Genomic DNA, 16,365 nt, shown 5'->3' on the forward strand with positions numbered 1-16,365 from the left:
AGGTGGCACCGCCCACCAGGCGTGTGAAAGAAAAAAGAAAAAAACCAGACCGGGCCACCTTTCCACCCTTTGTGTGGGTGTACGCTCCCCAGGCTCCGAAAGCCTTGCCAGGCCTTGTGATCGGGTGGCACCGCCCACCAGGCGTGTGAAAGAAAGAAGAAAAGAAGAAAAAACCCAGATCGGGCCGCCTGGCCACCCTTTGTGCGGGTGTCCGCTCCCCAGGCTCCGAAAGCCTTGCCAGCCCTTGTGATCGGGTGGTACCGCCCACCAGACGTTTAAAAGAAAGAAGAAAAAACCCGGACCGGGCCGACTGGCAACCCCTTGTGCGGGTGTCCGCTCCCCAGGCTCCGAAAGCCTTGCCAGTCCTTGTGATGGGGTGGCACCGCCCACCAGGCGTGTGAAAGAAAGAAGAAAAGAAGAAAAAACCCGGACCGGGCCACCTGGCCACCGTTTGTGCCGGTGTCCGCTCCCCAGGCTCCGAAAGCCTTGCCAGCCCTTGTGATCAGGTGACACCTCCCACCAGGCGTGTGAAAGAAAGAAGAAAAAACCCAATCCGGGCCGCCTGTCCACCCTTTGTGCGGGTGTCCGCTCTCCAGGCTCCGAAAGCCTTGCCAGCCCTTGTGATCGGGTGACACCGCCCACCAGGCGTTTGAAAGAAAGAAGAAAAAACCCGGACCGGGCCGCTTGGCCACCCTTTGTGCGGGTGTCCGCTCCCCAGGCTCCGAAAGCCTTGCCAGCCCTTGTGATGGGGTGGCACTGTTTCCGTTAATGAACAACATAAGAAGAAAAAAAAAAGTGGAATCTGTATTTGGAATATGTAAACAGTTGCTTAGAAAAGGATCCAGATGTTTCAAAATACTTCTCTGGCGAATGTTTCAGTTCTGCAAACATAATTGCTGTAATTAACGGACTAAAAGTCGTCACTTTTCAGCCCCATTTATGGATTTAAGGATCAAAGAATTTAAGGCTGGTTGTAAGATTCTAAATATATGTGACGTCATTATCCCGCAAGCCAATTAGGTTGTCACATGACATTTGTGGATCCCTGTATCTTTTTTACTTGGACAATTTATCTGTAAAGTTCCTCCTGGCCACGCTTTATATTGGTGGACCTCCCCCAGGCCTCACTGCCTTCCCCTTGCTTCTCGGAGAAACCCTCTACAGAAGAGTTTAGAAAGACAAAACTTGTGAGTTCTGAATGTCCTGGTGAGTGTCCACCTGTTACAGGTCTCGAGACAGACCAGACCAGCTGCACCACAGACACTTCAAACCTTATCTCAAGACAAACACTGAAAGAACAACATAAAAAAAGAAGAAAACAAACCCTAGAAACCTCCCTTGGTGCTGCATTACAACCGCACCAAGGGAGGTTTTCCGCCGCCGCCGCCGCTGCTACTGCGGCGGCTAGGCCGGGGTTAGGGGTCGGAGCGGTGGTGGTAACGAGGAGCGGTGGTGAGGAGCAGCACGTTCTTGTTCTTCTTGGCCACGTAGGAGAGGATGATCGTGTCGAGCCCTCTTCCTCCTCCTCATCCTCGTCCCGCAGAGCCGCCGAGTACTACGGATTCGACGGACCCCATGGCCCTGCCCTTGACGCAGCGCAGCTCTCTGGGGATCTCGGGCCTGTTCGATGTGCCCTGCACGGTGTGGCCTCTTTCGCGATAGAACACACACACACGCACGCACGCACACGCACGCACTACGTACCTCTGAACGGCACCAGTCTCTCGTCGACGGTGACCTCCGGTCCCGGGCGGTACATGGCGGGCAACCTCGTGCACCACTCGTCCCACACGGCTCTGATGGGGGCCAGTTTGTCGTGACTGCCCTCGCCTGGCTCGTCTGGTCTGTCTGTCGTCGAAGCGCAGTGCGCTCGAGTAGGCTCGAAAGGTCTTGAGCGGCATCGCCGCTCTGAACACGGACCTGCCGCTCTCGGCGTCCCACAGGCTCTCGCAGGCCTCTCCCCGGGACCTGTACACGCCGGCGAGCACGAGCAGCCCCACGTAGGCTCGGAACTCGATGCGGCCCATGGGCTTCCATCCGTCGATGCCGGGCCTGCGCCTGTCCACTTCCAGGTTGGTCATGGCGATCACCGAGTCCTCTATCTCCAGCGGGAAGCAGGCCATGAACGAGGAGGCCTCGTCTCGCGCCGCCGCCACGGTCTCTTCGGTGGGGCCTCCTCGTCCTCGACCAGTGAGGACGAGGTCGTCGTCGTCTTCTTCTTCTTCTTCTTCTTCTTCTTCTTCTCCTCCTCCACAGTCTTTGTCTTCATAGTGTTCGTCGTCTTCTTCATAGTCTTCGTCGTCTTCTTCTTCTCCTTCTTCTTCTTCTTCTTCGTCATAATCATCGGCTACATCTGCATCGCGAGTTTCGCCGACAGTGCCGTGGTGGCGATCGCGACCAAGATCATGAACGCCACCTGCGGCACGGCCGGCGTCCTCTTGCAAAAGCTCCGAAACCCCCCGCCCCGGTTCGGCGCCTGCTTCTTCTTTGTTCTCTCGGCCTTTCGGCTCGCCCCGCCGTCCTGGCAAAGTTGCGACGGCATTTCGTAACCGTGATCCTCTGTGGTTGCGTACCCTTGGTCCGCCGCCTCATCGTTTTCGTCCGACTCCCGATCCTCCGAGTAGCGCTCCTCGTCTGCGAGCGTTTGGGCTGTCGAGTCGTCGTCCCCCTTGGCCTCTTGCTCCTCTTCCTCGGTCTCTTCCTCCCGATCCTCCCAGTAGCGCTTCTTGTCTGCGAGTGTTCGGGCTGTCGTTTCGTCGTCGTCCCCCTCGGCCTCTTGCTCCTCTTCCTCCTGCTCCTCCTCCTCCGAGTTCTCCTCTTGTTGTTGTTGCTGCTGCTGCTGCTGCTGCTGCTGCTGCTCTTGGTCTTCCTCGACCGCTAGCCCTCGATAACGAAACGTTGCCGGTCGCAACAACGGAGCAACCGCAGCCCACCCCGCGTACGCCAATCGCGCTGGCGATGGCGACGGTGATGGCGACGGTGATGGTGAGCGGGAGGAGGAGGAGGAGGACGATGACACCGCCAGCGAAAGCGGTCCACCTGTACCGACCTTTGTGCTCTTTGGCTCCCACGGTCTAGTGCGTGACATTGTCTTCTTCGTCTTCTTCTTTCACGTTGGCACCTTGTTGCCAGAAGTGTTGTTGTTGTTGTAGTACAGCACGCGCCCGGATGCCGCCTCCGTAACCAAACCCCGACACACTTAGTACCCGCCATCCACGCTCTTATCGTCTCGCCACGCGACACGCTGTGTTTTCCCCGGGGTGTTTCTCGACCACCAATCTCTCTCTCTCTCTCTCTCTCCTCTCCCCCCCCCCCCCCCCCCCCCATCCACTCGGGGGATCTCGCGACCCCGACCTCCTCATTCCATCCCTCCGTCCCTCCGCGGGGGACCCGCATCCCCCACCCCCCTGGCAGGTGCATCAGGGTTAACAGCGGCCTCCGTTGGCCGCGTGCCATAGAGCCTGCGCGAAAACGCTGTTGTTTCAGCTAGGCGGATCACAGCCGCGGACGGAAAGGCGGGGCTCGCGGGGATACCTGGGGTATCCGGCCCATGGGCCCGCGTTTTGTACTCTGACTTGCACTGTCGGGATTCCATCGGGGTTACTGGCATGTCGATCGCACTGATGTTGTGCGCTGTGTGCGACCATTTCTGTGCATTTCTCGATGGGGCGCTTGGTCGACATAGACACTAACTTGTGTGACAGACAAAACAAACACATGGTAGAACGATATCTTTGCATCCACTGCTTTTTATTCCTCGTCGTCGTCACATTACATTCTATTGGAAAGTAGCAAATGATACGATACAGACAACGGTGCACTCTCGATTGACATAAGACATTACTCGACGTCCGCTGTCCCGTTCCAACGCTTTGGCGAGGTGCTTTGTTGGGGATAGCTGCGAATGTCGCGTAATCGTGATGGTGGTTTACTCGACGTTCACTGTCCCGTTCCACCGCTTTGGCGAGGTGCTTTGTTGGGGATAGCTGCGACTGTCGATTAATCGTGATGGTGATTCCTTGGTTGCGGTGGATCGAAAATCCATTCATAGTGCTGGAATACGAGTCTCGCTGTGTTTGTTCTGCGCTGTGGTGTTTCATGGGCTACATCGGAAGCGTAGCGGGCGCTGTTTGCAGCGTTACACGCGGTACATATGCACGTCTTGTCGAACGGAGCAACGGCTTGAACCGCTGCCTTTCTTTTTTATCTGTCCCAGTACTTCTCGGGTGAGCCCTGCACTGGTTCGGGGCGCTGTGTTGCTGCCCGTGTCGATCGCACCTCCTGTACATACTTTTCGAGCGTCCCGTGGTCTGTTTGGGAGAGGGGGATCCTATTCTTCTTCTTCTTCTTGTCGTTGCGATCGAACGAGTCCATTGTGAGCCACGTATGTCGATGTGGGGCACGGGGAAAGTGGCTAGTAGTCAGACTATGACACTTGGTCTTCATTGTGTCAGTACATGAGTTTTCCTCTAAAATCGTTCTCTTTCACTAAAAGACATCGACATCTGAGCATTCTTTGACCACGATTGCTTTTGGACAGGTGGCCCTGATGATGGCTGTAGAACCAGTGCTCAGACATAACAACTTAGGAACGGGCTGGGTCGCATACTATGTACACCAGGTTCGCCATTGTCGATACCATCACCGTCGTGAATAGCACTAGAAAAGCTGGGATGTGACTTTGGACGAGTGGTTGACGATCGGATGACCGTGATGCCGCGTATGGGCGAGGTTTATTGGACCGAACGTCACGAAGGAGAGTGTCTTCTGTGGTGTCACACCAACGCCGCTGATGAGAAGCGAAAGGCATCGACGATTGGGCTGTGGTACCCGCAAACAGTAGAAGAATCGACAGATTGGACCGCGGCTATTGTACCGAGCAGCCTGTCGTCGTGTCACACTCTCTGCTTCACGCTTAATTGTATTGCTGTTGTGTTTTTTCATCATATCCAAATGTTCACATCCAAGTCTTTATGTCTTAAAGACATAAAGACTTGGATGGCCACTAACTTTCTGCTTCTCAACTCAGATAAAACTGAGGTTATTGTACTCGGCGCTGAAAAGCTTAGAAATTTGGTATCTAACCAGATTCTTACTCTGGATGGCATTACCTTGGCCTCCAGTAACACTGTGAGGAACCTTGGAGTCATTTTTGACCAGGATATGTCCTTCAACGCACATATTAAACAAATATGTAAGACTGCGTTCTTCCATTTGCGCAACATCTCTAAAATTAGAAATATCCTGTCTCAGAGTGACGCTGAAAAACTAGTTCATGCATTTATTACTTCCAGGCTGGACTACTGCAATTCATTATTATCAGGATGTCCAAAAAACTCACTGAAAAGCCTTCAGTTAATCCAAAATGCTGCAGCAAGAGTACTGACAGGGAGTAGAAAGAGAGAGCATATTTCTCCTGTTTTGGCTTCCCTTCATTGGCTTCCTGTTAAATCCAGAATTGAATTCAAAATCCTGCTCCTCACATACAAGGTCTTAAATAATCAGGCCCCATCTTATCTTAATGACCTTGTAGTACCATATCACCCTATTAGAGCACTTCGCTCTCGCTCTGCAGGCCTACTTGTTGTTCCTAGAGTATTTAAAAGTAGAATGGGAGGGAGAGCCTTCAGTTTTCAGGCCCCTCTTCTGTGGAACCAGCTTCCAGTTTGGATTCGGGAGACAGACACTATCTCTACTTTTAAGATTAGGCTTAAAACTTTCCTTTTTGCTAAAGCATATAGTTAGGGCTGGACCAGGTGACCCTGAATCCTCCCTTAGTTATGCTGCAATAGATGTAGGCTGCCGGGGGATTCCCATGATGCATTGAGTTTTTCCTTTCCAGTCACCTTTCTCACTCACTATGTATTAACAGACCTCTCTGTATTGAATCGTATCTGTTATTAATCTCTGTCTCTCTTCCACAGCATGTCTTTATCCTGTCTTCCTTCTCTCACCCCAACCGGTCGCAGCAGATGGCCGCCCCTCCCTGAGCCTGGTTCTGCCGGAGGTTTCTTCCTGTTAAAAGGGAGTTTTTCCTTCCCACTGTCGCCAAAGTGCTTGCTCATAGGGGGTCATATGATTGTTGGGCTTTTCTCTGTATCTATGAAGCGCCTTGAGGCGACATTTGTTGTGATTTGGCGCTATATAAATAAAATTGAATTGAATTGAATTGAATAAAACCTGACATGATGTGTGTCTTTTTCTGATCGCATCACAATGTTGATAGCAATATAACAAACGACCTGATGTTTTTGGAAGCCACACGTAAAGGATTGCGGTAAACTGAGGGCTGTCACCAATGTTACTGTGTGCATTGTATCACCATTGCTGACTGTAATAAACTAAATGGCATTTTACATTCTGTTGTTCTGCGTGTGATCCTCTGTGTTTGGTCTCTGTGTTCGCTACAAACTCAAGCGCATTCTATGTCATCTGAACGTAAGCTCATTTGGTACGGGGACAGGTACAATAAGAGCTGACATTCGACCAGTACTGCTTATGTGTGGGTATAGTTCACTGCTTCTGGGACTGCCAGGGCTGTTCCTCGCTTTCGCCGCCTGCGGTTACGTTCTGTGTCAATACAGCCATCCAGAGACCTGCGATCGTGATGCCTTTGGCGATGCAATACCCGCCAAAACCAAGGAGAGCGAAAGTGCTACATTGGACACCCGTGCGACGAGACGGATGTGTCTGAGACGGCATCCTACGCTGTACATTTATCCCTGACCTGGGTAGGTGTCGAGCTGTGGGATGCTATATAAGCTGCATGGATGTGATTGCAATACAGTGAAGCTCACTCTGTGACAGTGTCGGTGTATAACGCAGCAGCAGAGCAAAGCCAGTGATGCAAGTGATGCAAGTGCACAGCATACGTTTAACGCACCCGAGGTTGGTGTTCCCCGGCGGAGAAATGACGAAGCCTTGGACGGTGTATAGCCCTTGGGCCGATGACATCATGAAGATACACATGTTGTCTGGCAATATGATAGAGAGGATCAAGTACCCGGAGGAATGGGGTGATATGGCGCCCAATTACATAGACTTTATGGACCTACGAGACCTGAGTGTGCTGTGCCTCGACGGATTTCACATGGTGCACTTTTGGCTTGATTGCAAACTCAAGGCTTTGCTGGTCGGATGGGCTCGTTGGTACGTGTACGTGGACAGAGTGGCCGCGGTGGGATCTAGTATGACCCTGCTGTTAGAAGACGAGGGCAAGGCGGCGGCGGACGCAGAAGCACTCGCTCGACAGCTATGGCTTACAGGGATTACTTTGGATCGAGATAGGTCGTCGAGCAGCCTGGCTTGAGGGGTGACAGGCGCAACCCCGAGACCACCTATGACGACTGCGAATATGAAGTCGTGCAGGACAAACTTTTATGTGTTACCACAAGTGAGGGCGAACGCGGTGACTTTGGACGGCTAGTCAACGAGCGGATGGCAGCGATGCCGCGTCTGGGAGAGGTCTTTCGGACGGAACTGAACGGCAGCGATTGTCTTCTGTGCTGCAAGACCAACGACACGGATGCGAGGCGAAAGGCCGCAACTCTTAGGCTCTGGTACCCCGAACAGTAGAAGGGGCAAAGTGTGCACTGTATTGTATTGTATCGGCTTGTTATCATACTGCTTGTAATAATAAACCTACATGACTCTCATTTCAGTCCAGCCGTCCGCTCTTCTAACACCACAAACACTGACTTACTCCATTGCGGCAGAAACACGCGCACCCCGCTTCTGCGTTTACCGTGCTGTACTTATATACACAGTCACACACATTGTACAACTATAAGTAAGATACCTCTCAGTTACAGCGTTCATTTCTCACAAAGACCGACACACGTGGGGATGGCTAGGTCTTAGCTGGGGTATATGCGGTGGATGTGGAACAGGGCAGCTGGTGTGGGATTGTCGGTCGGATAGCGAGCTTTGTTGTGAGCTGGCCGAAACGTTGGCGAGTTTATTTGCCCGAACAGTGGGAGCGTTGGACTCACTTGCATTTGCACACCGCACATGATTGAGGTAGCTCTTACGATGGACGTGCGGTATGTGTTTTTGTACTTTGTCACACGTATACTGGCAGTGAATTCGGCAACTCATTCGCTGATCTACATTTGTACAGCGCTGTCCAAAGACCTTGGATTGCCGGGTGTACACAAGTTTACAGCAATAGGTTTACTGGACGGTAAACCCTTTGACCGTTTTGACACTGACACCCCACGGAAAACCCCCACAACAAACTGGGCTAGACAACACTTGACTACTGACTACTTGGATAAGGGCACGCAGAGTCTACTCAATGAGCAGAAATGGTTTGGCGTTAACCTAGATCTCGTGATGACTCGGATGGGGCACTCGGTGTCCGAGGGGGATCTACATGTTCTACAGTGGTTACACGGATGTTACGGGGAAACGAACCCCTCCGAGGAGAGGCTGCGGTTTGTCAGCAAGGTGGATAAGTACACTTACGATGGTGACGATTTACTGTCTTTTGATCTTGTCACACGAAGGTGGTCAGTTGAAACCGAAGCAGCGAAAACCATCGCGGACAAATGGAACGGTGCGACCGTATTCACGGAATACACCATCCAGTACTTGCGCAGCGAGTGTATCAACTGGTTGACCAGGTTTGTTGGATACAGCACACGGGAACTCGGAGAAAGGGCAACCGTTCCTGACGCATACGTGTTTACGCGGAAGACAAACGGCACTACTCTCACATTGATTTGGCTCGCCTCTGGTTTCTCCACAAACACGCCTGCGATGAGACTGATGAGAAACGGCCGAGTTCTCAATACTGACGACGGTCTTAAGGTGTTTGACACTCTCCCAAACAACGACGACACGTTTCAAAGACGGATCGCTGTGGATATCTTACCATCTGACACGGGGAACTTCACCTGCGAGGTGTTGGAGGAAGTAACGGGGTATCACGTTGTCAAACACTGGCGAGTGGGGGATCGCCAAACTCTTTGCGCACTTGGCTGGCCGAACGCTGTTTTGCTCTGGGCCTTAATGTCAACAATGGTGTGTTTGTGCACTGTAGCTTTGTGTCTGGTGGTGGCGTGTATCGTACAAAAACGGAGGACTGGACAAAATGCAAACCAAACCGATTGTTGACCACAACACAACGGGCTACAGGATGAGACATCTGGAGTTTGATACACAGTGCCTTGTATGCGTGTATGTCTCAAGAAATGATCTATGTTTCAATAAAACCTCTACTGTAGTGTTTACGTGTATGTGTCGACAGCAAGTGTCCCAGATGGAGTGTTGTATCACTTATTCTGAGACGATGCATTCTCTGATCATTGATTGTAGACATGATGTGTCTTTTGATTATGTTTCTCATGTTTCTGTGTGGAACTACAGCACAAAACTGTGTGGTCGTCGAAGCCGGTTGCTGTATGTGTCGTGCTGGCACGGTTATGGCAGCTGGGGGGGATTGTGAGCAACCCCGGTGTGTGGCTTGTGACCTATACACATACATGGACAAGCACAACAGGCTGACTACTTGTATGAGACAACCCTACTGCGATCCCAACAAAAACTTTATATACCAAAAAAGTTCTTCCAGCCTAACATACGCCTTTTTTTACATGGATGGACGGCATTCCATTAGAACCGTAGAAGATCGGAGTAAAAGAGCAATGTATAGCACGCATCCAAGGTTCGAGACACCATTATGTTCAAAGCTGCACCACTTTGTGACCTACTGTATGCCGTGTTGGCCTTCTACAGGAGGCACCGCGGTTGTCTGCCAACGGGGTGTGCGTCCTAAATTTGCCAACGGACAACCACAGTGGTCCAACACATACGACCCCAAGTACAGTTTGTACAGCCCGACTAAACGGCTCCGATGTATGTGTAAGCCCGGATTCCACAACTCTAGTGATGAATGTATGACCTGCATTGAAGGGGAAGAGCACACCGTTGCCCCTCCGCTTCTGTCTGAGGACTCTGACATGAGGACATCAACCCCAGGGATTATCTCTGCTTATGTCGTGCTTGTGCTGTTGCTGATATGTGGCCTAAGCTTCAGATATCACAGTGCGCTACGCGTTGTGTGTGTACGCGCTGGGAACGAATGCCGTGTTGGACTATCGGCTGTCAACGACTGTATCACAGGATTAGTTAGGCAAAAGACCAGCTACACAGACTGCCATTGTGCTTACTGTGTCGCATGCCGACAATGTCATCTCCGATACACCTAATCGTGAAGAACCCATGACTGACTGTGACCAAGTGCGTACAATCGGCGAGCGAAAGATAGCGGGGGTCCGAGTGACTATCATCTTGTATGCTGTTACGACTGTCACCCTATTGGGCACACTTATATTTGGAACTCTGTATGCAACAGACCGATTGCTAACGACCTATTGTGACTTGGCCATCTCTGTGTACACCTTTCCGCTGGGCTACACTGTGACAAGCAAAGGAGGTCGGAACTTGGAGGCCCTAGCGCTCTCAGGGTTCTTGAATAGATGCAGGAAACAAAATGAGTTCGTGGTGCCCGCCAATATCAAGTTTCACAAGGTCATCAGGTGTTTGAGAGGTAGCAGAGAATACAAGAGAGCATCCGGTGACGCATCGCAGATCAAGCAATCCCATGGTAGCAAGGACTCTGTCTCCAGTCACGCAGGGGTGTCTGGGTCCATGCTGGGTGTAACAGCCTCGGCCGAAGTGACGTTCAGTAAGACTGATGCTGTGGAGAGGTCGATGGAGAGGACGGTGTCTTTGAGTAACAAAATTTTAGTCTCGTCATCGTCATATCAGTGCCGAGTGGGCAGCGCCACCTTCTCGTCCTACGAACCCACCACTGCGCTCCGCATGTCAGTGAAGGAGCTTAACCTCGACCCAGACGGATACATCGATGAGTTCCTGGACACTTGGGGCTATGGGTTCGTAAGCTCAGTGGAGGTTGGCGGGTATTACAGCTCGTTTGAGGTGTTCTCCACCTGCAACAAGGACGCTGAGGACAGCTTGAACGATGCTGCTGAGCGCTGCAGAGAGAAGGGAGCAAAAGTCGAAGTCTCTGGCTTAGGTGTAGGAGCTAGCGCTGGTGGTAGCACGTCATGATGTAACACGGAAGGGCTGTCAGAGTATCAGAAGAAAGCACTGTCGTCTATATCCAGACAGTCTCAATACGTGCAGATAGGAGGGGACGACCTCGGGGGAGAGAGCGAGTGGGAGAGCACGCTCAAGATGAACCCGTACCCTCTGAGGGTGCGCATAACCCCGATTTTCCACATAAACGGTATATCTCAGACAGCTGTCAAGTTGCTAAAGCGCAAGCTTCAGAACGTTATGCTCTACCCAGATGAGTTTTTAGCCAAGCAGGTACCGGACATAATGGCAAGGCGTTGCTGATTGGGGGGGGGGCAAAGGGGATATTTCATGCTCTTTTCATGCAGTGTGTGTATATTTTTGTATAAGCCACCACCACGATAAGTCTATTTTACTTGTGATATAAAACTCTATATGTAACCGCAACATGCTGATGTATTCGTGAATAAACAAACGTACGCTGTGATCTTGTACGGGGCTTTCAGTTGACATTTGGTGTATAAAGGAATCAAACCCAGCTCAGTGTATGATTGAGTTTTCAACACAAATACAACAGTGTAAAACACCACACGATAACAGTATGTTTCCACTTTTATCATGGTATCCAGACTTTTTGTTTTGATATCCAGAACGCCAGAGATGAAATGGGATTCAGTGAAGCGTGTCCACAATTGAGCTGTGATGTGTGTAACATACAACAACGACAACACCGGCTACGGTGCTTATGAAAGCAATGTTAAACTTAGTAAGATTGTTCTTTGTGTAACATACAGTGTGTACCTACATGAATTGTGACCATAAACGTCCGATCTGGACCACATTAATAAAAGAAACCACATAAACCTTGTATGTATCACCTTGATTTTATTTGCTGTTGTCAACATTCACATTCACAATAACATCGGGAGCGACACATATACATTTCACTGGTTACGGTGCGCAGTCTACGAGTCTGTAGCTCGAAACACTTTATAGCCTTTCCATTCGTCCGTCAGTCCGTATATGTGCGTGTTATGTGACATGAGCATCAGGCCAATACTGTGCATACATACCAATACTGGTATGTATGGATCACTAAGCAAGCTCTTCGTATTCCTCGGTCAGGAACACGCCTTCTGCCCACATGTCCTCAACGGCGTCCTGGATTGTGGTGAGTCTGGATAACAACTGGTGTAGTTCCATGTCCTCCATTAGTTCAGCGCGGTTGAGTCGCTTCCCTTTCCACCCCAAAGCAAGCATCGCTGCAGGGGTCAAGTTGTGAGTGGTTCTGGTTCGCTCTAGTGAGAACAACAAAAACCGTAAGACATGATACAAAATGAAGACACAAATAACACCGACAGACCGTCTCCTGTTTCTTTAAGTTGTGCGTTTATCAATGGTACCTTGGGGGCCTTTCGGGCCGTTTTCTTCTAGCCAGGCATATAAGTGCTTGCAGTGCGTCCGTACTATACGAAGCAACGCCTCGGCGTGCTCATTGTTGTCCAGACAGTAGTGCTCGAGGGCCCTGGATAGCTCGGTGTCCGGGTAACGATAAATGAACTCCTTGTATATTACAGGTTCATAGCACCAGCAACCTTCAATGATGTCGTGCCTGTACGATTGCAGTTTGTACATGCTCATTGTTATCAACCCGAATGTGGATACGCTTTAGAATGATAGGTTTGCTGTATTATTACGCGGTGTACTTACGGGAGAACAGTTGGCAGTTGGACACTCATGGCTACTGCTGCGTCTAGGTCGGCTGGCTCGGAGCCGTAGGTCGGCTGGCTCGGAGCTGTAGGTCGGCTGGCTCGGAGCTGTAGGTCGGCCACTGTGTGGATCTGGTGATAACCCCTTTCATTGTCGGATAAAGCTGTCCTAAAGTTGCACGAGTAATCGAGAGTAGGTATTGATATATATATATATATATATATATATATAATTGTACCTTTACCACTGACATATAAACACTCCTATCGCCACATAAGGTACCGTTATGGCTGTGGAACGACTGAGCTCGTTGACATTGCAGAGCGGTGCGTTTACCTAACCAAAAGTATTTTCGACAGATACACGAGTGAGCTCCCAGACACACCAGATATGATGGATATACCAAACTATGTGCATCGCCTCCAAGCCCTAGTCGAATACAGCATGGAGGATGAGGTCCGGGCCAAAGTGTTACTGTCATTGGTTGGTCACATCAATCCCTACTTGTACCAGGACTTGGTGGAACGGGGACCAAGGGGGAAGACAGGTACTGTACTTCTTTTCGTTGTAATTAACATCGTGTCTGACAAACACTTTTTTGATTGTATACTCATGTGTATATCTCCGCAGAACAAAAACTGATACAATTGAAGTTAACCGACGCTGCCGAGCGCATGATCGGCTTGACGCTGCCTAGCTTCCAACGTGCAGTCAGAGAAGGCAGCTTCCTGGACAAAATCACGACTGTTGATGACGCAGTCGACATCATGGTTCAGGAACAGCTGATCTTACCCGATGAAGAATATATGCTATATCACATATATAAATCCACCGCGGGGAAGGTGCGTGCGCTCAGATACCTCTTTGGATGCCCTACGGTACCCGACGACACCAAGGCCAGCATCTCGCCGATTCTGGCCGTGTACAACCTACACGTCTTCGGCATCTTCACCGACGACCCCAAAAACTTGTTGGAGATTGTGTCTATTCCCTCAGTGGGGGCTTCGGTTGTGTAGACATGAGGTTTACCATTATGACTGGTATATAAAGAGTGTTGTGTGATTACCTGTATTTCACAATAAACAAAACACCATTATAAATTTCTGTGCAGCGTATTTATTTTGATACATGATACCAACAAGTACCTCGGCGCAAACCTTGGTGCACCGCATGGGAATAGCATTGCACATGCTAGGTTTGCTGTATTATTGTAAAGTGCACTTATGCGAGAACGATTCTCAGTTGGACACTTGTGTGCAGTTGGGTTGAACAGTCTTGCGTGTAGGTCGGACACTCTTGCGGCTGGGTCGGCCAGTGTTGCAGGTCGGCAAGCGTTGCAGGTCGAACGCTGTGCGCAACTCAGTCGGGTACCTCCAAACTTGCTGGATAAAGCGGTCCCAAAGTTGTACGAGTAATACAGAGTTGCTATTGCTATATCTCTTGAATAACCATCCGCGTATATACATACACTGCCACCCTACGTACGATACAGTTATGGCTGTGGAACAACTCAGGTCGTGGAAGCATGACATTGCAGAGCCGTGCACTCACCTAACCGAAAGTATTTTTGACAGATACACCGACGGGGACCAGGCCCTAGATGCAACTGGTATAACGGAAATACCAAACCATGTGCATCGCCTACGTGCCCTAGTCGAATACAGCTTGCAGGATGAGGTGCGAGCCAAGCTGTTACTGTCATTGCTTCGTAAAATCAATCCCTACATTTACCAGGACCTGGTGCAGCAGGGACCGCAGGGAAAGGCAGGTACTGTATTTCTTTTCGTTGTAATAACCATTGTGTTGGACAAATACCTTGTTGCTTGTATACTTATGTCTATATCTCTTCAGAACGAAAACTGACACAGCACATGCTCGGCTCCACGCTGCCCACGTTCGCGTTCCATAATGTTGTCAAGAACCGCAGCTTGCTGGACATCATCACGACTGTTGATGAGGCTCTCGACATCATGGTCCGGGAAGATCTGATCTTACCCAAGGAACAATATATGCTATATCACATGTTCGAATCCACCGAGGGGAAGGTGCATGCGCTCGGATACCTCTTTGGATGCCCTACGGTACCCGACGAGACCAAGGCTAGTATTTCGCTGATTCTGGCCGTGTACAACCTGCACGTCTTCGGCATCTCCCCCGATGACCCTTATAGCTTGTTGGAGATTGTAACTCCTAAACCGGGGGCTTCGGTCGTGTAGACACGTGGTGTACCAGCATGGGTGTAAAGCGTGGTGTTTGACTGTATGTGACAATAAAAAGACAACCATTACACATTGCAGTACTTTATTTGCCCTTGTCAGTGTTTTCCTTTTCCATAAATGATACCAACAAGCACCTATGCACAAACCTTGGTACAGATACATTTCATTACGTGGTCAGACTCATACATTGGAACACGTTTCACCATCAGGGGTCTTATGTTCTTGTTTTGTGTGGATCCACACTACACCACACAACATGGCGATGACGGTCAGCAACAGGATCAGGGAGGCTATTATACCAGGGCGACCTCTGGCTTGTGGAGAGTGTGAAGAAGGAGCCTTTGTGCACTCTGAGACTGTGAGGTTGATACGTCTCTCAAACACTTTGCGACTTGTATTGATTGTTGCGTTTCTGGTTATCATCAGACATGTATACAGCCTTGTGTCGGCTGGACTAACGTTCCTTAGAAGCACAGAGACATTCCCGTCTCTCAGGGATTGATCGAGCAGCTCCACACGCCCTCCAAATGTAGCACATTGGTAGTTGTCGGAACAACGTTGGTGCCTAAAGAAGTACAGGCGATAATCAGATAGGACCAGTTTCTTCCACTCCATCGGGGTAATTGGACTCGCTGTAGTATTCTGACAACGAAGAACCACGTCTTGTCCACATATCGCTGTTACGTATGTGTCAGCTAAAGGAGAGAAACACATTTGGTTAGTTATTCACATAAAGGTTATAACACTACATTCTTTTCAGCCAGGAAACAAACAACATTAAAGCGACTTCACAGACATTCACATACATTCACATACACAATGGTGTTTTAGGAGCGACTAGAAACCTTTTGAGACAAGAGACAAAGACAGGATTGGAGTGCACATCAACAACCACAAGGACAACCAGCTTAACGTGGCCATATTTTCAATGCTCCACTGAGAATGTGCGATGCGATCATTATACGTTCATCACGATGAGATTACACCCCCGACCGAGAGCGACAGTAGCCAGGTCGGCTGGCTCGGAGCTGCGGGTCGGCTGGCTCGGAGCTGCGGGTCGGCTGGCTCGGAGCTGCGGGTCGGCTGGCTCGGAGCTGTAGGTTGGCTGCTCAACCCCAGATACATTTAAGTTTTGTAGTTTAGAGGTAACACAGTGTGTTTTCAGATAGATTCTTTTGTAGTGCAACAAACGCAAACACCACCACAGGCTGTTTCTCCCCCCCACTCCTCGCTGGCTGACAACCATGGAGTACATAACATTGGCCATTCGATGGTGCTGGAACCTAAAGCTCACATTAATGTGTGGTCGCCCGAGGATTCAGATGTTAGAAAGTGGAGTCTGACAAGATGGGAAACAGAATCCTATCAAATACCAACTCAACATTTATCGATA

General features: G+C 50.2%; 2 protein-coding genes and 1 pseudogene across 2 annotated transcripts; all 3 read left to right on the forward strand.

Annotated features, from left to right (window-relative positions):
• Positions 1–8,031: 8,031 nt before the first annotated feature.
• Positions 8,032–9,159, forward strand: LOC148100068 (major histocompatibility complex class I-related protein 1-like; annotated as a pseudogene).
• Positions 9,160–12,780: 3,621 nt separating this feature from the next.
• LOC148100069 (uncharacterized) lies at positions 12,781–13,769 on the forward strand. Its single transcript, XM_087849791.1, has 3 exons — positions 12,781–12,818; positions 13,032–13,300; positions 13,384–13,769. Exons 1-3 carry the CDS (start codon positions 12,781–12,783, stop codon positions 13,767–13,769), a joined length of 693 nt encoding a protein of 230 aa, XP_087705917.1.
• Positions 13,770–14,247: 478 nt separating this feature from the next.
• On the forward strand, positions 14,248–14,969 carry LOC148100070 (uncharacterized). The gene is made up of 2 exons (XM_087849825.1): positions 14,248–14,521; positions 14,605–14,969. The coding sequence occupies exons 1-2, from the start codon at positions 14,248–14,250 to the stop codon at positions 14,967–14,969; spliced, it is 639 nt and encodes a 212-aa protein (XP_087705951.1).
• The last annotated feature ends 1,396 nt before the right edge of the window (positions 14,970–16,365 follow it).

Source organism: Neolamprologus brichardi, chromosome 13, assembly GCF_056152115.1.
Source record: "Neolamprologus brichardi isolate AB-2024 chromosome 13, ASM5615211v1, whole genome shotgun sequence".
Classification (NCBI taxonomy): Eukaryota; Metazoa; Chordata; class Actinopteri; order Cichliformes; family Cichlidae; genus Neolamprologus; species Neolamprologus brichardi.

Excerpts from the sequence above, each read along its gene's own strand:
- LOC148100069 (XM_087849791.1), top strand. The coding sequence starts at position 12,781 with ATGGCTACTGCTGCGTCTAGGTCGGCTGGCTCGGAGCC. Across the intron at positions 12,819-13,031 it reads AGGTCGGCTGGCTCGGAGCC|GTACCGTTATGGCTGTGGAA; the intron begins GTAGGTCGGCTG and ends TCGCCACATAAG. Across the intron at positions 13,301-13,383 it reads GGGACCAAGGGGGAAGACAG|AACAAAAACTGATACAATTG; the intron begins GTACTGTACTTC and ends ATATCTCCGCAG.
- LOC148100070 (XM_087849825.1), top strand. The coding sequence starts at position 14,248 with ATGGCTGTGGAACAACTCAGGTCGTGGAAGCATGACATTGCAGAGCCG. Across the intron at positions 14,522-14,604 it reads GGGACCGCAGGGAAAGGCAG|AACGAAAACTGACACAGCAC; the intron begins GTACTGTATTTC and ends ATATCTCTTCAG.